At 39.6% G+C, this 23,775-nt stretch overlaps 1 protein-coding gene across 1 annotated transcript in view; it reads left to right on the top strand.

The window, feature by feature from the left end:
- SLC24A2 (solute carrier family 24 member 2) overlaps positions 1-23,775 on the top strand; it is a 189,697-nt gene that overhangs the window by 114,555 nt on the left and 51,367 nt on the right. Inside the window, 1 exon segment of the mRNA XM_030567450.1 lies at positions 8,794-8,844. Within this exon segment, the coding sequence (XP_030423310.1) occupies positions 8,794-8,844 (51 nt within the window).

The raw sequence follows: 23,775 nt of genomic DNA, 5'->3' as shown, positions 1-23,775 counted from the left end.
CCCTCTCCAATTTCTCCACATCTTTCTTGAAATGCGGTGCCCAGAACTGGACACAATACTCCAGTTGAGGCCTAACCAGTGCAAAGTAAAGCGGAAGACTGACTTCTCGTGTCTTGTTTACAACACACCTGTTAATGCATCCCAGAATCACGTTTGCTTTTTTTGCAACAGTATCACACTGTTGACTCATATTAACCTTGTGGTCTACTATGACCCCTAGATCTCTTTCTGCCATACTCCTTCCTAGACAGTCTCTTCCCATTCTGTATGTGTGAAACTGATTGTTCCTTCCTAAGTGGAGCACTTTGCATTTATCTTTATTGAACTTCATCCTGTTTACCTCAGACCATTTCTCCAATTTGTCCAGATCGTTTTGAATTTTGACCCTGTCCTCCAAAGCAGTTGCAATCCCTCCCAGTTTGGTATCGTACACAAACTTAATAAGCGTACTTTCTATGCCAAAATCTAAATCGTTGATGAAGATATTGAACAGAGCCGGTCCCAAAACAGACCCCTGCGGAACCTCACTTGTTATACCTTTCCAGCAGGATTGGGAGCTATTAATAACTACTCTCTGAGTACGGTTATCCAGCCAGTTATGCACCCACCTTATAGTAGCTCCATCTAAATTGTACTTTCCTAGTTTATCTATAAGAATATCATTCGAGACCGTATCAAATGCCTTACTAAAATCTAGGTATATCACATCCACCGCTTCTCCCTTATCCACAAGGCTCGTTATCCTATCAAAGAACGCTATCAGATTTGTTTGACATGATTTGTTCTTTACAAATCCATGCTGGCTATTCCCTATCACCTTACCACCTTCCAAGTGTTTGCAGATGATTTCTTTAATTACCTGCTCCATTATCTTCCCTGGCACAGAAGTTAAACTAACTGGTCTGTAGTTTCCTGGGTTGTTTTTATTTCCCTTTTTATAGATGGGCACTATATTTGCCCCTTTCCAGTCTTCTGGAATCTCCCCCGTCTCCCATGATTTCCCAAAGATAATAGCTAGAGGCTCAGATACCTCCTCTATTAACTCCTTGAGTATTCTAGGATGCATTTCATCAGACCCTGATGACTTGCAGGCATCTAACTTTTCTAAGTGATTTTTTACTTGCTCTTTTTTTATTTTATCTTCTAAACCTACCCTCTTCCCGTAAGCATTCACTATATTAGACATTCCTTCAGACTTCTCAGTGAAGACCGAAACAAAGAAGTCATTAAGCATCTCTGCCATTTCCAAGTCTTCCGTTACTGTTTCCCCCTCCTCACTGAGCAGTGGGCCTACCCTGTCCTTGGTCTTCCTCTTGCTTCTAATGTATTGATAAAAAGTCTTCTTGTTTCCCTTAATTCCCATAGCTAGTTTGAGCTCATTTTGTGCCTTTGCCTTTCTAATCTTGCCTCTGCATTCCTGTGTTATTTGCCTATATTCATCCTTTGTAATCTGACCTAGTTTCCATTTTTTATATGACGCCTTTTTATTTTGTAGCTCACGTAAGATCTCGTGGTTAAGCCAAGGTGGTCTTTTGCCACATTTTCTATCTTTCCTAACCATCGGAATAGCTTGCTTTTGGGCCCTTAATAGCGTCCCTTTGAAAAACTGCCAACTCTCCTCAGTTGTTTTTCCCCTCAGTCTTGATTCCCATGGGACCTTACCTATCAGCTCTCTGAGCTTACCAAAATCCGCCTTCCTGAAATCCATTGTCTCTATTTTGCTGTACTCCCTTCTACCCTTCCTTAGAATTGCAAACTCTATGATTTCATGATCACTTTCACCCAAGCTTCCTTCTACTTTCAAATTCTCAACGAGTTCCCCCCTATTTGTTAAAATCAAGTCTAGAACAGCTTCCCCCCTAGTAGCTTTTTCAACTTTCTGAAATAAAAAGTTGTCTGCAATGCAGTCCAGGAACTTATTGGATAGTCTGTGCCCCGCAGTGTTATTTTCCCAACATATATCTGGATAGTTGAAGTCCCCCATCACCACCAAATCTTGGGCTTTGGATGATTTTGTTAGTTGTTTGAAAAAAGCCTCATCCACTTCTTCCACCTGATTAGGTGGCCTGTAGTAGACTCCCAGCACGACATCACCCATGTTTTTTACCCCTTTTAGCCTAACCCAGAGACTCTCAACACTTCCATCTCCTATGTCCATCTCCACCTCAGTCCAAATGTGTACATTTTTAATATATAAGGCAACACCTCCTCCCTTATTCCCCTGTCTATCCTTCCTGAGCAAACTATACCCATCCACACCAACATTCCAGTCGTGTGTATTATCCCACCAAGTTTCAGTAATGCCAACAATGTCATAGTTGTATTTATTTATTAGCACTTCCAGTTCTTCCTGCTTATTACCCATACTTCTTGCATTTGTATATAGGCATCTAAGATACTGGTTTGATCTTGCCTCCCAGCTTTGCCCTGACCCTCCTTTCTCTCTGCCATTATAGCCCGTGCTCCCTCCTGTTTCCAACCCATCTCCCAGGTCTTGTTCCCCACTTACCTGTGGGGTTTTCTCACCTGTCCCCGTCGAACCTAGTTTAAAGCCCTCCTTACTAGATTAGCTTCAATTGTTCTCCATGTCCACTAAAGTTAAGACAAGAAGTAATCTTTTTAATCTATAGCAAGGGAGATTTAGGTTAGATGTTAGGAAAATTTTTCCAACTGTTAGGATAGATAAGTACTGGAATAAGTTACCAAGGGAGTCTGCAAAATCCCTGTCATTGGAGATTTTTAAGAACAGGTTAGACAAACACTGGTCAGGGATGAGCTAGGTATACTTGCTTCAGCGTGCTGGGGTGGGGAAAGAGATGGTTGGTGACCTCTTGAAGTCCCTTCCAAACTACATTTCTATTGTTCTTTATCTATATCTGTAATTATGTATATTTATCTATGATGCCAATCCTACAAACACTTATGCACATGCTTTATTTTATTCATAGGTGTAGTCCCTATGAAGAAGTCCTGTGAGTAAAGTTAAGTGTATGCATAAGTGTTTTCAGGCTACATTTTTATGTTGTACTCATCATGAGATCTGAGTGTAGGGTGACCAGACATCAAGTGTGAAAAATCGGGACAGGGCGTGGGGGGTAATGGGAGCCTATATAAGAAAAAGACCCAAAAATCGGGACTGTCCCTATAAAATCGGAACATCTGGTCACCCTATCTGAGTGCCTAAGACGACTCTGTAGAATTTGATTCTGAGGCAGGTGGGGTATACTGAGACAGGAGATGTTGTCTTTTGGCCTTAGTCTTGGCTAGTTATAGAATGAAATATTTTATCCAACTGGTATTGATAATCAGCTACAAATTAACATTATCCACAGACAACAGGATTTAAAAAATCAGATGAACACAAAGCAGCACTCCCTACCATATTGAAGGGAGCTTTCACAAATCTGATTGTATCCCTAACAGATAATGTATACATTGGAGAGATAAAATACCCATGTTACATATGAGACAAACCATCCAATTCTACAGGCTGTAAACCACAGGCAGAATTTCTACCCACACGCACAAACATATCCACTGCCACCACATCTAGACCCTAATGTCCACACAGCCAAAGAATTAGATACCAGAAATGTCAAATATATTACCACTTTCACTGTGTAGCAATGGAGGTTTTCAGCTTCTGTGATTTTTAAAATATACAAGATAAGGTAACCCTGCAACCTTCAGTGGTTACTCTTCAAAAATTTTCTAATTGCTTTAGATTTAGGTTAATTTAATAATAAGTTTAGCTCTATGTTTGTTGTTTACCCTAAATGTTCCCTGAAATATATATAGGAAGTATATAATGCAAAATTTAGCAAATTATTAAAACAACTACTGTGTATTCTTTTTGTTTGAAAAATAATAAATACTGAAGTTTTGTGAGTTTGGCCTGACATTTTCCTTGAAAAGGGTAAGTGTCAATAATATTTACCTTATGGCAAGTTTGACAGTATTGACTTTTTAAAATAACAGTTTATTTTATGTAGCATTTTGGGATACTTTGGGCCAAACTCACTGCTGGCATAAGTGAGTACAGTGTCAGTGAGCATTTCACTATTATAACAGTGGTAAATGTGGCCCTCAAATTCTGGGCTCAAGCCTTTCATTCCATAAAAGCTTATGCAAAGTACCAAAGCATCCAAAACTCAATCTGTCAACAAAGAGCCTGGGTGCATTTTACATGGAATATGGCATTGAACAAATGAACAATCAGTTTTGTTATTCAAAATTATTACTGTACTACTGATTGAGTAATTATATGGTTCTTTCTGTCTTAGGTGCAATTCTACAATGAAATATATAGACTTGCTTCCCATGAGATCTTAGCTACCAACTCCCTGAGTTTGCTGAAGTCTGCCTTCTTGAAATCCATAGTCTTTATTTTGCTGGCTTCCCTCCTACCATTCCTTAAAATCATGAACTCTACCATTTCATAATCATTTTTACCAAAGCTGCATTCTCCTTCCAGATCTCAACCAGTTCCTCCCCATTTGTCAAAATCAAATCTAGAACAGCCTCTCCCCAGTAGCTTTCTCCACCTTCTGAAATAAAAAAATTGTCTCAAGTACATTCCAAGAATTTGTTGGATAATCTGTGCCAGCTATGTTGTTTTCTCAACATATGTCTGGGTAGTTGATGTCCCCCATTATGACCAATTCCTGTGGTTTAGATGATTTTGTTAGTTACTTAAAAAAAGCCTCATCCACCTCTTCTTCCTGGTTAGGTGGTCTGTAGTAGACCCCTAACATGACATCACTCTTGTTTTTACCCCTTTTATCCTTACCCAGAGACTTTCAACAAGCCTGTCTCCTATTTCCATCTACCATTTCCATCTCAACCTCAGTCCAAGTATATACATTTTTAATGTATAAGGTAATAAACACTTCATCCCTTTTTTCCCTGGCTGTCCTTCCTGAGCAAGTTGTACCCTTCTATACTAATATTCCAGTCATGCCGATTATCCCACCAAGTCTCTGTGATGCCAACTATGTCATAGTTGTGTTTATTTACTAGCATTTTGAGTTCTTCCTGCTTATTCCCTATACTTCTCGCATTAGTATACAGACCTTTAAGATACTGATTTGATCCCTCCCCACCAGTTCTGTCTTGTCTCACCTTTATCCCTGCTACAACAGCCCATACTCCTCCCAAATTCCCACCCTTTTCTCAGGTCTCCATGTTTTTGAGTGTGTGCACACCAGTTCACTCCCTCCCTAATTAAAATATCTTTCAATGGCAAGATGATAAAAATGAAAGATCTATTACAATGGGAAGATTTCAGATGAACCCCAAAGGTCAGATGCACTCCAGGGCTTGTGCAACAGAAGCTGTCACATTCCAAGATATGAGACTCTGGTGGCAGTAAGACAGCCTAGTTTTTGCACAATAGGTGCAAAATATGTACTCAGTAATATCTACCTGTTGGAAGGTTTATATCAGGTTAATATTAATGTGAAATATTTTAACAACAAATTTGTATATATAGATTTTGGTGCCCAATTTTTGGCACCAAAGTCTGAAAATTTTGGCCTAAATCTTCAGAAAGTAGGCTCAATCTGAGGAGAGAATCTTAAAGTTAGTTATATCATATCGCATCCTATATTGTCTGTTTACTGGATTTTAATCCCCAGATATTTCAGCAGGTCTGTGTCATGCTCTATTCACCGTGACCTATCACTGCTGCAATTCCCATGCAAGAGCTTTAGTCTTGGAAATGCCTGCATCCATGGAACTCCAAAGATGACATACCAAGTGGTAAAGTGTGACAGAATGGACATTGCTAACATTTTTACTCTCATTTTTGTTGTATCCATTTAGCACTCAATTCTTTTACCTATACTGCTATTGACTAGCACATACTCACCCAAGTAGTCTTATTCAAGTTAATGGGATAACTCACATCAGTAAGTACAGTGGACTGTAAAATAGCGCAGTCAGTGTGCAGTGCGCTCACTACCCTCTTGATTGTGCAAATCATGAGCAGGACTATAAAAGCTTTGGGGAATGTATTCTCACCTGCAAGGTCTGAGTTTCCAGGACAGTAGTTTTTCTAACAATGTGAGACTTACACTATTTTAAATCCTTTTAGTCTGAAATTACTGGTCTTGGCAGCATACCCACTATATCTAAACTCCAGGAACACAACCATATGTCTTCTTTCCTTTATATTGCCTCTTGTGCCCTTCTACTGTGATTTTGCTTTCTTCTGCCTGGGTATCTGAGTCTATGTTCTTCACCCTTCCTTTGTTGGAAATCTCCTCTGTGTCTCATCCCATTCCCAACAGGTCCCCTGTCTTACACTAGTGCCTTTCCACACTATTGTTTTGTCAGTTTCCCACCCTCTCTTGGGTAGATGACTTCTTTCCCACAGTGCTGTATTCCCTTCCTATCCCCTACTCCATTTGCTCCCCTCCCTACTGGCCCCTTCTTTCCTGATTACTATATCCATCCCCTTATCAGCTGTCTTGTTCCCATGCATCTGCTTCCTGGTCCCATTTCACTGCTCCTCTTTCCTTTAGGGCCTCCTTTCACTCTTCTGTCTGTCAAGAACCTCCGCTGGCTTCTCTCCCAAGTCTTCAGTGCATTTGATCCCAGGGGAACTGGGACAGACATCAGGGAGAGCAAGTTTAAAAGAGGATGAACTGTTAAAATTTGAAGCCTGTAGTTAAGATAACCAGAGTTCTAACTAAACAATGTATCCAGTCCTGAGCTCCCTACTCAGGGAAAGTCCACACTGAAGTCAGTGGGAGTTTTCTCTGGGTAAGGAATTCAGGTGCTAAATCATCACCGTTTTTTTTTTTTTTTAGGATTAAAACCAGCATGTACAGACTAGAACTTCCTTTGTTACAGAAAGACTTTTACAAAACTATATAAAACCCTTTCTTCAGTAAACTTCTCTTTGCTCTAAATGAGACTAATGATAACATTTATACACATGTATATGTATGTGTGCACATTTACATACTCATGGAGAAAAGAACAGAGACTGTACAAATATGAATACATATCATTACATATGATCAATTTTTGCTAATATGTTGATTATTCATGTAACACAACCTTTTACAGAGAATAGTGTAAAGTGTACAGCACTTTAAAAATCATAGTTATAAAGAAAAGACTGCAGACTTTATTTTTATGCCAGTTTTCCCTGTATCACATAAGTGGCCTCAGAAATGCTCATCTAACAGAATCAAGTGTTTGAAATTGTTAGTGGAAACAAAGGATCTTTTTAAATACCAGATTTGCATATCATTATAATATCTTAGAATGAAAACTAAGATCAAGATGTCTATTGAAATTTACCCAAGTGAAAACAACTCTTTGAATAGAACATGCAGTACATCAGCTCCAAACAATGGGCTAAGAACAAAATAATGGGCTAGCATTTTTATAATTAATTTCTTAAGTGCTTTCATGAATATGAGGAAAGAATAATTGATCTGAAAATTCCTCATCAGCTTGTTAGATATCTATAAATTTTAAGATTGCTATTGCTGTTAAGTGTTGAATACTCAGAAGTGCAATTATTAAAGTTTTACATTAAAGATAGAACTGAGTGAAATTGATGAAAAACGTCACATTTATGCAAAATTTTTCTCCAGGACATTTTGCATGATTTTGAATCCCTCAAATATCATTTTACATAACATTTTGGAAGACTGGAAATTATTCATAATGAATCATGCAAAACTGGAAAGAAACAGTTTCACAGAAAAAAATGAACTTCTGGATGAAGAGGAGGTGATGCCTCACAAAAACCAAATTCTCTAGACGATTAATCACAGGCTTGAGTGTCAGGACGGTCCTCCGAAGTTCTATTCCTTCTTCTTCCACTGACTGGCCTTAATAAATACTGTGTACACATATAGCTCTTTACAAACATTTTTAAGTAGATGTCACATAACCCCATGGAGTAGGTAAATACAAATTATCTAGCTTTACAGATGATAAAACTAAGTCTAAGTTAACTATCCACGTTCAGACAACAAGTCAGCATCGGAACCACCATTAGAACCTTTGTTTTTAGATTCCAAACCTAGAGACCCAGTCCCATTCATTAGGTCATGCATTTTCAAAAAGTGACTGTCATTTGGGGTGCCTCAATTTTTGGGTGCCCAACATGAAACACATGAAAAGAACTTGATTTGCAAAGGGCAGGTTCTCAGCACTTCTGCAACTCGGGTCTCTGTAAAGTATCTAAAATAAATGATGGTACCACAAATCACTCATCTCTCGGAAAGTTAGGCTATGTCTACACTAGTACTTTTGTCAGTAAAACTTTTGTCAGTCAGGCATGTGAAAAAAACCACACCCCTGACCAATATAAGTTTCACTGACAAAAGTACCGGTGCGGACAGCGTTCTGTCAGTTGGAGATGCTCTCCTGCTGACATAGCTACCGCTGGTCATTGAAGGTGGTTTAATTATGCAGGCGAGAGAGCTCTCTCCCTCCAGCACAAGGAAGCTAATAGGAGACCTTCCAGCAGCACAGGTGAAGCAGTACAGCTGTGCTTCTGTAAGGTCTCTAGTGTAGATATAGTCTTAGTCCTTAACTATAGTGCTTGTCCCCAAATCCCATCCAGTCAAGTCACTTCACTGTAGCAAGTGACTTCTGAAATTTGCAGTGAAAAAAATCATTCACAATTTCAACAATCCATGTATGCCTATAATTCTGCAGAAATTTTACATAATCACTCTGAACTTTATTAAGCACATGTGCAAATGTGTAGATTTTTTGAACGTCTGCTAGTTCCTTATCTTTGTGTCTTTTATTGTAATGTTGTAGAGCTTGGATCATATGGAAAACTAAAATATTATGACTCAATGACTGAAGAAGGTAAGAAATATTTTAGCATTGTTTGTATTTGCTTTTTGTAAGTCTTTTTAGTGCCTTTTACGTGTTTGCTCTTTCTTTTTTTCTTCTTCCTTCTTTTAAGGTATTATGTATTTCCTCTTTGCATGATTTCACCGACACAGTGTGATCCGCCATCGTTCTTTTTTTTTTTACATTTTTGTCACTTGCATTTGCAGTTTTGTTTCTTTCAGATAAAGACATACAACGGATAATGTTTTCATTGAAGTAAATATTACATATATACTAGTAAGTATATACTAGTATATAATGTATACTTATATCTATATATTTTATACTGTGGCTTTGACATAACACATTCAATAAGATATGTTCATTTATGGATGACCTAACCACAAAGTCTGAGAAGAATTAGTTAATGACCTCAGTCTTCTGAATTATTCAACAGCTATGAGTTAATCTGATTTTTTAAAATGCCTTCCAGTTTTTCTGGCATAATTTTGAGGGCATAGTTAACTTAAACACAGATGTTAACATTAAGATTCCAATCCTGCTAACATTTATAAGTAGGAAGTACTTAGGGCCTATCCAATGCCCAGTGAAACCAATGGGAGTCTTGTGATTAACTTAGAAGGTCAGTGCTTATAGCTCTGACTCAGGAAAGCATTGAGACATGTTTAACTTTAATTACATGTTTAAGTCCTAGTGCAGTCAACATTTCCTTAATTGGGATGTTTCCCTCAGTTGGGAGATAAATGTTTGCAGAATCAGGGACTATTATCTAACTACCTGATTGCATCTCCCAAATGGGTGATAACAGTAGCATTTGGACTTGTAATTAATTGCACATTCAAAGTTGAAGACCAGCTTGAGGCTGCTGTAAAAATTGGCCATGTTCATATTCATTTCTAATGCTGCATATATGAGACAAATAGCTCAGGGAGGGTTTTTTTCGTTAAAATGAGATATTTTCCGTATCCAAAATCAAGCTGAAATATAGGATTTTTGAAAAGAGGTCTTCAAAACTATTTGTTTTATTATGATTTTGTTTTTGTTTCTTGTATATGCGTTAGTTCCTCAGAGAAATAAAACATGTAGCATCTCATAGCCAAAGGCCTGCTCCTGCAAGTCAGTGAGTACTCTGTTTTCACTAGCTTCCCCTCCCATGCTGCAAGATGCTGGCCTCTTTCTTAGATGGAACTGGCTGCCGACTCGCATGGAAGACCATAAAAGTTGAAGCTTTGCTGCATTTTGCATGGTTGTCCAGCTGGTACACTTAGGGCTAGTCTACAGCTGTGTCTCTCTGAGGTGTGAAAAATCCTCATCCCTGAGAGATGTAGTTAGGTCAACTTAACCGATGTAGAAGTACTGGAATTCTTCTGTCTGCCTAGTGACTGCCTCTCAGGGGGGTGGATTACACTGAAGTGCTGCACCTACACATTTTAAGTGTAGACATAGCCTTATACAATGTGTTATATTAATTCAAACTACTTTATTCCTATTTTGTCATAATAGCATAGACGTCATATTAAATCAAATAATGTGCTACGTTAGTCAAGTAACAAACTGCCATTAGAAACATAAGGATTTGCTCAACATGTTCAAAATGTTGTACCATCTATTCTGATATCTTGCCTCTGTTAGCATAAGTATCTCAGATGTACCTGAATGTGAAATGAGAGAGAGGAATTTCATTTCTGACCTTGTGGCAGTCAACTTTATGGTTTGGAACATAAGATTGGACTTTCCTTATCTTGCATGACTATAAATGTTAGCTTATTAATGATCAGTACATTACCCAGCCATAGTATTTGACTTTCTGACCGCTCCTCTTCCCCGCCGCCTCCACCAGTGAATAAAATGCTTGAAAAAAATTGCTAATTTCAAATATAATTATACTGTGGAACTGTACTAATGAAAAGCTGTCACACAGCTCTATCTAACCTTTTTCCTTCAGCACAGACAGTTCTGTGTGACAGATATCCCAGTGAATAAGCAGCTTCTGGTTTATATTGTTCCCAAGCAACAGTGAGGTTGTTAGACATAGTCAGAAAATGAGGGGGGAGGGAGAATTTCCTGCAGAAAATTTTAACTTTTTGACAAAAATATCAAAATCCATACTTTGACTGCAAGTGAAAATATTTTGATTCAGAAATGCCACTGTGGTGCCTCATGTCCCCGTTCTCTTTTAGAGGCTGGGCTCTCTAATCAAACTACATCTCCCATGATGTACCGTGGTCCCCCTCTTGGTGAGTAGACGCCGTGCATCATGTGAGATAAAGGCTAGCTGGGGAGCTTGGCCCATAGAGAAGTCCCATGAGGAACCACAATGGCATTTCCAGAATAAAATATTTTGGGGGGTGATTTTTCTTTTTGATTTTCGGGTGTTTAGTTTTTTGACAAAAAATTGAGAATCCAATTTTCCATTGAAAAACCAGTTAGACAGAAACAGAAAAAGCATGTAGCCCTTGGCTATTACTGACCCAGAACAATCAAATAGTATTTGCTGCCAAAAGCACAATTCTCCACCTTAGGCTAGTAAGAATGCTGTATATATTTCTCTCAGAAAATGACCAAGCTACAATGCTTCATGAATTCATCACCTTCAGGCTGATGTAATGCTCTGTAACTGGCCCTAGGTAAGAAGTTCCAGAAGAAACTGTGGCCATGGGCGGCACGTGAACCACCCGGGCCACATGGGCAGAGTAGGAAGCAGGTGGAATCCTCGGGACAGAGCGTGGGCGGGGCCACCCCTGGCTGTTTGGGGAGATTCAACTTCCCCTGGCCTGCGATGCCTGCTGCACATGATTGTGACTATTACTGAATATGGCAGCTTGGCTCCTATAAAGGATAAGTCAAAGACAACATATTATGCTTCACAGTTTATGCTGCTTCCCCATTCAAGTTTCTGATTTACAAAGCCCTAAACAGAATCTGCCCATGTTATCTCAGAGACTGCCTCTTCTTCCATGACTTCCTATGGCCACTGTGGTCATCTGTACTACGCATAGCAGAGCCTTTGTATAGATTCAATGAAGCTGGCGCTCAAACCTTCTCAACAGCAGATTAAAGGCTCTGCAATATCCTCCTAAAGGATATTGAGAAAAGTCCTTTCCTCTATATCTCCAGGTCATACAGTAAAACCTACCTCTTCACTATAACATGCCTCAAAGAAGCAGAAGAATATTAAACAATTCTTCTAAGCTTAATGGTACCTGATTCTTTTTGAATATTTATCTTCATTTGTAAAAGAATTAGGAGAACTTAATTGTGACTAGGCCATTCATAAGTCTTCTCTCTTCCTTCATGAAGTTAGATACCAAAACAAAAATTACCTAGTTTGTATTCTACATAGTCTGGGAAGGTAATATTTGTTCCATTGAGATCAAACTGCACTCATCCATGTTATGCAGTGCTCCAACAAATAGATCAAAAGAAAAATTCCACTGCCATCTTGGAGGGGGAATGTCAGTTTCATAGCTGCATGTTGTCAGAGTGATTTTATGTCATACCCATAAAATATCATTTGTTTCTTAATGTTTAGAAAAATCCAAGTCAATATGTACAGCACTGTAGTATGTGCAAGTTAGTTAGCTCAAGCTAACTATATGATGACTGTCTGAAAAGTATTTAATGTTACAACTTTGCTTCCTGTAACACAGCCATCTTGAAATCACAACTGTGAATTTCAAAGTGCCTGCCTCTTTATGTTATTTTTGTATTGAACTGCAGTTCTTTCTGATGCCTTCTTTCCAATGTTGGACCATACGGCTTTTATATTTCTGGATTTGTTAAATACTGACTCTCACTGGATAAAAGTGACTTGTATGAATTGAAAATGTTTTTTGCTGTACATTTTCAAGTTCCTCCCTTTACAGCAATGAAATTATTTACAACAGCACTGAAATTAGTGGAGATATTCCAGTTTTCCACTATTCTAATTGAGAGCAGACTCTAGTGCCAAATGAGTAGAAATCATTATTACAATAACATAAATGTATATACATTCCATCCCTCCTCTCACTTCCCCGCCCCACAGTTGATTAAATGATCTGTCCACTTCAAAATTATAAATGGACTGTATAAAAGAGAGTTCTGCTATCTCTTCATCTGGAAAAACTTTCCCATTTTAATGTCTTGACTAAGGTGACCAGATGTCCCGTTTTTATAGGGACAGACCTGATTTTGGGCTCTTTTTCTTATATAGGCTCCTATTACCCCCCACCCACTGTCCCAATTTTTCACACTTGCTGTCTGGTCACCCTAGTCTTGACAACTGATCCACACGGAAGTTTCTGTGCTGCACAGGAATGCATTGATCTTCCTTTGTAATGTTACATTGGAATATATGCATTTCAAAGTCTTGTGCAAGTTCCTGGACCATCACATATCAACTACATTAAGGCAGCAGTGAAACTATTAAGTCACATCCTATCCTTCTTTTTTAGTATTTTTTCTTCAAGCTGGAAGGAACAGTAATATGGATGAACCCTGGCTATTATCTAGACCAGAGGTCACCAATGCAGTGCCTGCGGGCACCATGGCGTCCACTGGGGCATCTAAGTGCGTCTGCATACTGGCCAGCAGACGAGCATCCACAGAAATGCTGCTGACAAGCAGCGTCATCCAGAGGCGTCGCCACCGAAATGCCGCTGATGCCTCTGGATGATGATGCTTGTTGGCGGCTGTAACGATGCTGGTTCTGGCGGGACCCAAATGAGAGTGACAGTTCAGGACAAACTGCTTAAAACAGGGCAGTCACAGCCCAAGGCTGGGTTTTTCCACCTGTAAGGCAAACTAAACCAAGAGGACTTTGGTTTCACCCCACTGGCTAACCACAAGTCACACAAGCAATTCCCTTAGACACTCCAGATTCCCAGTATCACTACCAGTGCCACTCGTTATGGGGACAAATGGTTATGAAAACCAATATCCCAGTAAAAGAAAAAAGGTTCTCCTGATCCCAAAGGACCAAGCCCCAGACCCAAATCAATATACAAATCAGATCTTACCCACAAATCATGCTGTTGCCAATCCTTTAGAATCTAAAATCTAAATGTTTATTCATAAAAGGAAAAAGATATAGATGAGAGCTAGAATTGGTTAAATGGAATCAATTACATACAGTAATGGCAAAGTTCTTGGTTCAGGCTTGCAGCAGCAATAGAATAAACTGCAGGTTCAAAACAAGTCTCTGGAATATATCCACAGCTGGGATGAGTCATCAGTCCTTTTTGTAGCAAAATCCTTCCAGAGGTATGGAGCAGGATTGAAGACAAGATGGAGATGAGGCATCAGTCTTTTATAGTCTTTTCCAGGTGTAAGAACACCTCTTTCTTCTTACTGTGGAAAATTACAGCAAAATGGAGTCTGGGGTCATGTGGGCAAGGTCCTGCATACTTTGCTGAGTTACAAGGTGTGTCTGTCTTCTCTCAGTGGTCAATTGTATAGCTGATGGTCCTTAATGGGGCATCAAGCAGGCTAGGCAGAGCTAACACCAACTTGTCTGGGATGTTTCCCAGAAGCATAGCATAAGTTTGAAATACAGACAGTATAGAGCCAATATTCATAACTTCAACTACAAAATTGATACACATGTATAGACAGTATAATCATAACCAGCAAACTATAACCTTGTCTTAGACACCTCATTTGACCCCCTTTATACAAGATTTGGTGCCACGATAGGACTTTGGTTGCAACCATGTTCTATTTGGTCCCAGTTCAAATCAATAATGTGACAGCAGCATTTTGGCGGCGACGTCTATTGACATTGCCGCTTGTTGGCGGCATTTCGGCGCATGATCATCCGCCACCACGGTCCTCCATGGCTCGTCATACGGCGCCTGCCAAACGAAAAAGATTAGGGACACTAATCTAGACTACTCTATACATATCTGAATGGTGATACTAGAAGAGCAGAGCAGTTTAAACACTCTCCTCAGGTACTAGTTCAGAAAAACTGTGCCCTCAGTTACATTCATCTAACCCAACTGATTTCAATGTTCGTAGTGAGAGTGAATAAATGAAGTTGTTTCTAAAATGCTCCTAGCGCTGCAGCAGAGTAGCTAGTTCTCCACTTTTGGCTGTCTCCCTTTTACATCAAATAGATACCACAATTACTGTGGTATTTTCAGGGCTGAAAATGTCAACTCACCAAAAGATCTTAGCTTTCAGGTCTACTTTCTGGTTCCTCCACCTGCCCTACTGAGTCTCCAGCTTTGGACAGCATGAGAGTAGCCAGGGCTAACTGCTGTGATCCAGTTGCTGACTGGCTTTTCCGCTCTCCTCCATCAGGCACCCAGAGGCTACTAGGGGAGAAGCCCAGAGAAGAGCTGATCAGAAAATGGGGGGAGAGGGAGTTCTGTGCTAAATGTAGATGAAAACCGCAAATGTTTAATCTGAATCGCAATTGCCCATGAAAATTTCATCTTTCTACTGAAAAACCAAAAACTGCTGCAAACTGAAATTTTCAACCAAAACTGATGGAAAATGGCTTTCTGATGGGAAAAAATTGTTGTTTTTTTTTTGAGGATAGTAAATACTGTTTGCAAAAACTTTCATTTAGTTGAAAACCCCGTTTTCTAGTGAACAAATGTTTGGATGGAAAACTTTTGACCAGGCCTTGGGATGAGTAGCCATTGGGGGAAGGAAGAGAGGGAGGGAGCTGCAGTATAAGAACAGCAATTGCTAAGGCAGGAGCCTTGCTTAAGGGGTACATTGAAGGGAGGAGGAACTGAAAGGGAGAGCCTGGAGGTGTGCGCACTAATGAATTGCAGGGAGAAATAGAATTGATGGTTAAGAACAGCAGAGGAAAGAAAAGTAATGTGTTGGGAGGAGTGGCAAAATTAATGAGAGAAAAGAGAGACTCAATATACTTATGTGGGAGGATTTATGTATCCATAATCAGGATACGTGATAGATTTGAGGAGGAACTGATGATTTTTGGAAGTACACGTACTGTTTGCCTACTTCGGAACTTTAAAATTTGCATATTATTTGCATTGGTAAATGTTTTGAAAGCTTTTCCAAGGCTTTTTGTTGCACTAATGTAGACAAGTTTGGTTGTTGTTAGAAATCCATCTTGAGTGGAACCTAACATATTTTTAAATATGTTGTCATAGCTTCTGAACAGTTAATTAAGGATATGGACACAGTGTCTCATGAGGTGTAGCTCAGTGTGTTTAACCAACACCATGAAGAGTTTGTCCAGATTGGGATTTGTTTGAAATATGTTTGCTGCTCATAGTCAGCCCATCCCTAGAAGACACAATGACCAACTAATACATTTTTAAACATAGATCTCTCTGTTTATGCTATGTGCAAAAATGTCTATGCTAGGTGCAAAGTCATATTCAATTTCTTAGTTAAAATGTGTGTGTGTGTGTGTGTGTGTGCGTGTGTGTGTGTGTGTGTGTGTGTGTGTGTGTGTGTGTGTGTGTTTACAAAGCTGATTTATTTTCTCAGTCTACACAAACCCAAACACAGTAAACTCTTTACTACTGGAGATGCGAACTCAGCCCAGTGTCCGCTCAAAGCTAACATCTAGATGCAGTTAGCTTGTATGAAATTGTCTAGCTAACAAGGATTTATATTATAAACTATTTTGCTTGAAAGGAGCTTTTGCTTGACATAAATTGGTGGCTAATTTGTTTGAATACACTACCCAATTTCCTTCAGTGGCTCATTAACCCAGTCCACTAAGCTATGGCATTTACGTTTAAGCCTTTTGCAGAATATCTCATCTTAGATATTTGTTTCAATAAAGTTATTTACTTCATTTCTTATTATGGGCTGAGGGTTGAAGAGTTGGTGGGATTTCTTTAATCTTAAAATATTTATTAAATATACCATTTGAAAAAAATGCTACAATTACTACATTCATGATCCTCTGATTTTTCTTTAGTCTTGCAGTAATAAAGTATAAATACATGAGAGAAAGTATTCCTATAAATATACTATGAATAAAGTAGGTAATTGCTACGTATTACCATACATATGCTGCATGTAGTGTGTTATTGGTATTAAAAGAACCTAGAAGAATGTCATCTTAGAAAGCACCCTTTATGGATTGACATAATGCAATTTCCATCCCAATGCTTCATGTGCTCTAGGTAATACAGATATATCATCTGAGACCATACTATACATTTTCTACCAATAAAGAAAGTAAGGAGGTAATAAGTTCTTTTTGTTTGTTTTCTCTGTAGTGACATTAATACTGATGAGACCCTATGATTCCTTTTAGCTTCCCAAAGAGATCTGTCATCATTGTTTCTGCATAACTTCCAAAAAAAACCCAAACAGGAGATAGTGTTCTAAAAATTTAATTTAGATCAAAGTATGGTATTTTAGCGTTTTCCATTTGGATTTTTCACAAAATAGAATCTCCACTTGCTATATTTTACATCAAACCTCCTTTTGTCATCCTTTCTGAGCCTTATACATCTCTTAGTGCATTAAATAAAACACAGCAGCATGTGGGTTATCACATTGCAGGACTCCTTTTGTAACCCACTCCCTCGTACAGCTTTCGCTGTAAAGTTGCGAGCCTATAAGTAGATTTCTTGGGACTGTTCTGTTGGCATCCAAATCCTCATAGAAGCTGTATACCTTCAGCTCTTGCTGAATTCAGAAGGTGAGAGACTAGTACCTCAAAAGATTAGCAACAAATCAGTTCATTTTAAATTCCAAAGCAGTCAGAAAGGTACCTGCTTTGTAAGTAGCTTTTCATGCATCCGACTCTTTTTTGTAGGCATTAACCCTATTTGTGTTTTTGTTTGTTTTCTTTTGCTTTGCTTTTTGAATCACAAAATATGGTTTCTGGGTTTTGGTCTTTTCGGTTCACTTTTCCAGCTCACTTATGGCTCATTGAAGAAACATTTTTTCACTATATAAAATAAGTATCTATTTAAGATGTTATAGAACAGATTTTGTAGAACTGTTCCAGATTTAGCTTACCAATTTTGAAGCCATTGTGACTTTTTGGTATATTTTAGAGGTGTGCTACAATTGGACTTACAAAAGAAACTCAGTTACAATTGCAACTACTAGATTGGATTCAACTAATGTAAGGATTCCAGCACACCTTGATCATGATTGTAATACTTAAATAAATATTTAGTAATGGTGCAGGCTTTTTAATAAGGCATAGGATATAAATTAACAAATTAGTGAAAACAATTCTCAGTAGCAAACACATACATTTGTTACCTTTGGGAGTCAATGGAGGGTTAGTGATATCTGCAGTGAACCTTTGGAAGAGTCTTGTAGAAGACATATGTTTTATAAGTTCTTTGAACCAAGATTCATGGACTAGACAGGCAAATAGTGTGCTGAGGACAAAACTTTGCAATATATTTTCCCTCTAATTGGCCAGTAGCAGGTGTCTAAAGTGTATTCCAAGCTTTTTATGATTCTGGGGTGACTGTGCCCCACTCCCATGAAAGAATAGTAAGGTCTGTAGGACTGTTTGTCTCTGTGAAGAATGTTGCACTACATGACTGAACAAATCTTTGTGCAGTGTGAAATAATAATCAGCCCAAAGTTTGTGCATATCTGGAAGAGAAGAAGTACCATAAGTTTTCAAAAGTGGAGGTCTGTGATTAGCAGTTTCCCATATAAACACTTGCTGTAAGTCTGAACATTCTTGGTGAAACCTGAGTTCCATTAAAGTCAATGGGAATTTTGCCACTGACTTTAGTAGGGAAATGATTTCATCCTCTTTGCCAGAAGAGTGAAAAGGTCAAAGTTTCAAGAAATAGCGTAGGAGTAAAAGAAAGAGAAATATTGCAAAGCACAGCGCAGAGACTTTAGTCAGTAATTACATTCTATCATAAGGCATAAGCACAAATGGACAGAGTTAAAGATTTTTGGGCAACCTGAACTCTATCATTTCCTGACTTTTGAGTCCTTATCTACAGCCTTAGCACTGCATATGTGCAACTTTTTGCATTTTATCAGAGGTTAATGGAGAACAAGGAAGTTGAAAGGTAAATAAATGGTACATTTATTGATTTAAAAAAAAACAGAATTCATCAAAATGGATATTTCTTGTATCATCAAAACAGCCATTTGAAAGCCAAATATATTGATTGTACAGCATCTTAATGCAAACTCAGTCTGACCTGTCTCACTAATGGCTCTCTAAATGCATTGGCCAAGACATCCTTTTGACTGACCTCAGTACCTCACTGAATCAGTTCTCTTGCCCTCCAACAACGAGTTTACTCAAAATGCCCAGAGCAATGGCGCTCAAGCAGGTGGCTTTTCGGCCTAGCCTAGAATGTGGTTCTTTTTTCTTGTATGAATAGGGTATCATGAGAGGTCCTAACGAAGATGGCAACTACTTTGTTTTTTAAAGATTCAGAAACTGAAACACAACCCCTCAGAAAGCACACAGATGGAGTGATTGAATCCACATTTACTCCATGATAGCAAACTAAGAGGAGACAGAGTTTCTTTCTGATATAATCATTATATATACATTTGTATATTGTGGGCTTGAACCTGGGCACCTCCTAAGAGATGGGGAGCAGGCATAATCTCCATTGACTCCTTGCAGGACTGGGCAGTGTATGATGTGTAATTATTTTGGGGACTTTCTGAAGTCACTGGGAGCTTTTCGCTCATAAGGAATGAAGAGTTGGGCCTTTTGTTTAATGAACTAGTGACTCTTCGCCTGTTAAAAGCTGAGGGTCATTGGTCTGCACTAAAAAGAAATGGGGAAAAGTGTCTGTCCTGTCCCTTTTTGTTCTTCAGAATGAATTCTAATTACAGTAATAAGGCACCAAGCTGTCACTGAGTTTTACGTATTTTTAGAAAGAATGCAAGGATCACCTAATAGGGGAATTGTATTTTTACAGTCACTCATCTTCTGTATCTCATGCACATGGACACTCTCACACATTTTATCCCTTCTTTAATTTTCTGTTTAAAGAAGAAAAGCGTGCATCATCATAACTACTTAGAACCACAGCACTCTGCTGCTGAAGGGGCACAACTGGCAAGGAGGTGCCATGGGTAAACCATGTATGTCCCTCAGATATTCTTGATAACGCCATATGTGGTTGCTCTTATTCTGGAATTCCACTGATTAAGATAATTCAGAATAAGGTGCTTTAATTCTGAAATAAGAGCATCTGTATGTGGTGTTAATTGGGAATCGCTAATCCATTTTATATTCACACTCTATCTTATTCTAGATTAATTTTCATGTATAGAAAAGACCTAACTAAATTATAATGAATGTAGAACAGGGCTTAGACTTCTCTCCCCTCCTCCTCCTTCCTTTTATCTCCCTTCCCAAACTATTCAACATCCCTCACCCCATGGAAAAAGCCTAAGAAAGCAGATGAACCCTGTAGCTTTTCTAGGTCATTAGATCTGGATTATATCAACCCAAGGGGTGAGAAATGATTTCTAGGTCACCCGTGCTTCCCAGGGGTCTATGAACTCAAGTATTTTGGCTGATCTCAACTGTCATAGTATTTTACAAGAGGAGGAGCAGTGTCTCAGATAATTAGTCCCACAGCACCTAGTTCTTTGTAGAGCAAAACCCATACCTTAAACTCGCCTAGAAATAATTTGGTGGTCAATGCAAATCATGGAGGATACATGTAATACAAGCCCCATTTAGAGTGTACTGCACTAATCCAAACTTGAAGTGACAAAGACATGGTTAACTGTGACAAAATCCAGGTCTAAAATGAAAAGTTTTAAGCGTTTTGCCAAGTGCAAATGATTAGAAGCACTCTGGCTCAGTCAGGATTCCTTGTGGGGATCTGTCCCTCTGTGAAAGGATGCATCATGCACTCCTCCTGTGCCTGGCAAACTCCCCAGACTGGAGTTTGGGGGATGCATTACCCCATCTTCCTCCCACTCCTCCTCAGTGCACAGGTGATCACCTGGGATAGTGTCTCTACTATGTATTTGCTGGCTGGCCCAAACCCTTTGGGCACCAGTGTGAGGCCATTCACATTGTGGCCCCAAGGATGGAGAAGAAGGAGGTAGAGTGATATAATGGTCATAACTAGGATTACTGGACAAAAAGTAGGAAATATAACATTTTCTCTTAATGTTAAGAAGCACTTCCTTGAAGTGATCTCTGGCTGTAGAATAATCTTGCAAAGGGAGTGATGGATACTTCATCTCTTTGTACATTTAAAAATAGGTTAGAAAATGTATCGGAGAGAAAAACCCAGCACTTGGAGAAAGATGGGCCTGGTCTATAGCAGAAAGTTGCACTGGTTTAATTTAAACCAGTTTTTAAACTGATATCAAACTAGTGCAAAAGTGTGGGCAGTTTTAGTTCAGTTTAAGAGTGGCTTAGTTCGGTCTGGTTTAAACCCATTCCTAATTGACAAGAACTAAACTACACAAAGCCATTCTTGCACTCAAATAAGAGCCTCTACGAAGGTGTTTGCACTGATTTAACTAAACTAGTTTAAATTAACCCAGTTCAGCCTTCTCATGTAACTACACCTATGGATTAGATGATAGTCTAATAGGCTTTTTCCATCACCAATTACTATGATTCTTGCTGAAGGAACTATCATAAAATAGCATGAACACAGGGGCGGCTCTAGGCACCAGCAAAGCAAGCATCTGCGTGGGGCAGCCCATTTGCAGGGGTGGCAGCTGGCAGGGATCCAGCCTGTGAGCTGAGAACCAACAGGGGGCCCTGGGAGCTGTAGTTCCTAGGTTAGCTCCCTGCCTATAGAGCCAGCCCTGGAGCAGGGAAAGCACTACATTTCCCAGCATTCCCTTGGCCACTATCAACAGGAAAGGGAGAGGGAGGGAGTATGGTAGCTGAAAACTCGTGCTGCAGCTTGCTATGAATGGCGAGGTCACTGCTAGAGTGGGGTGGCACTGTGAATGGGGAACAAGTGTGCCCAAAGAAGGCTTTGGCCCAGATATCCCCTTCAGAAGAGATCCCCAGACTGGATTAAGGATACTGGTGTGACTTCACCTTGCAGCCCCCAAAGAAGGAATTAGGTGGACTAAATGGACAGTGCCCCTCTCTATCTGAAGCCTAGCAAGGGAGGTATGTGGATCCCACTAGAATTTAAAATGAAAAGTAAAGGAGGGGAGGCTCTGGACCTGGGTAGCTTTAGGTACAGTACCACGCACTTAGGAGGATTTCCACTTCTGAACCATGGAAGCAGAAATTGACTTTTCCTTTCCAGATTTAGCTAATACTCAGAAAGGGAATCTAGCACCTGCCTTCCAGATTTGGTCACCTCAAAATTCAGGAGTGCTCAAGCTCAATTTGGGCAGCTGTTACTTCTTTTCTCCCAAATCAAATATACTGATACACTGTAATTTGCTGTAGAAAAAGTAGGATAAAATTGAGGAAGAAATGCTTCCCAGTGGTGTTTAGGACTGGAATTGCTATTTTCAACAGCCATTGTCTTTTTTTTTTAGTTTTATTTGTTTAAAAGGGAGACAGTGATATTGCATTGGCAAATTCCCCATAGAAACAAAGAGTGGAACAAAAGAATAATAAAGGCACCTCAACTTTTCCTCATTTATGGAGGACAGTCTTATAATATGCATCCAGATATCCTCCAATCACACAAGCTGAAAATTGTTCCACTTTACTGCAGTTCTATAACCATATGGGAACCAATCCTGTCTGTGTTCTGTGCACATCCAAAATTCCTGCTGGATGACCTGCCCTGGGAGCAAGTTACCAGTGGCTCAAGGCTGGGGCGGAAGGAGGGTGCAGGTGGGTGGGGGGAGAGCCCAGGGCTGGAATGGCAGGGGGTGCGGGTGGAGAGGGCAGAGCCCAGGGCAGGGGTGGCAGGGGTGTGTGGGTGAGAGGGCACTGGTGTGGGGGAAGGAGGGAGCCCAGAGCTGGGGCAGCACAGGGTGTGGGAGGGTGAGCCCAGGGCTGGGATGGCACGGGGTGCGGGTGCGGGGGGAGAGCTCAGGACTTGAATGGTTGAGGGGGGTGAAAGGTGAAAACCTCCAGGGCCTCTGCCAATCTTCCCTGGAGGAAAATTCCTTCCCAATCCCAAATATGGTGATCAGTTAAACCCTGAACATGTGGGCAAGACTCATCAGCCAGCACCCAGGAAAGAATTCTCTGTAGTAACTCAAATCCCACCCCATCTAACATCCCATCACAGACCATTGGTCATATTTACCTGCTGATAATCAAAGATGAATTAATTGACAAAATTAGGCTATCCCATCATACCATCCCCTCCGTAAACTTATCAAGCTTAGTCTTGAAGCCAGATATGTCTTTTGCCCCCACTACTCCCGTTGGAAGGCTGTTCCAGAACTTCACTCTTCTAATGGTAAGAAACCTTCGTCTAATTTCAAGTCTAAACTTCCTAGTGTTCAGTTTATATCCATTTGTTCTTGTGTCCACATTGGTACTAAGCTTAAAGAATTCCTCTCCCTCCCTGATATTTATCCCTCTGATATATTTATAAAGAGCCATGATATCCCCCCTTAGCCTTCTTTTGGTTAGGCTAAACAATTAATCTCTTCAGTTCATCTCACACTACAGGCTCTTCCCTTTCTCTATCCTTTTTTCTTTATTCAACTTTCTGTCTCTTCTTCCTCTGTGTCTTTGAATTATATTCTCTGGCATTGACCCTGCACAATGAAGAGGTGAGCTGGCCTCTTATTTTTTGCTGCCTCTGTTCTGCAGATGGTTCTGTTTCACCTTCTGCACTATATAGCAAAGAATTTCAAAATCCCCTTATACATTTTTTAGCAACTGAAAAAGAAACTGCCTATGATATTCCCTACCGTTCTTCTGGCTGAACACATTATTGTTTCTGTGATGTTTCTGGAATAATACGTGCAACTGAAAGGGCAAAACTCATGACTTTTCATAAGATTCTTTTATTATTTTTCCCACCAGGTGGATTGTGGTTGACCATTTATTCCATTCCCACATAAATGATTGTTGCTGACCTGTTGGCGCATTAGCGTGTA

Source organism: Gopherus evgoodei, chromosome 6, assembly GCF_007399415.2.
Source record: "Gopherus evgoodei ecotype Sinaloan lineage chromosome 6, rGopEvg1_v1.p, whole genome shotgun sequence".
In the NCBI taxonomy this organism is placed as follows: Eukaryota; Metazoa; Chordata; order Testudines; family Testudinidae; genus Gopherus; species Gopherus evgoodei.
Note: the sequence above shows the minus strand (reverse complement) of the source record. Positions and strands in the feature narration are given on the sequence as shown.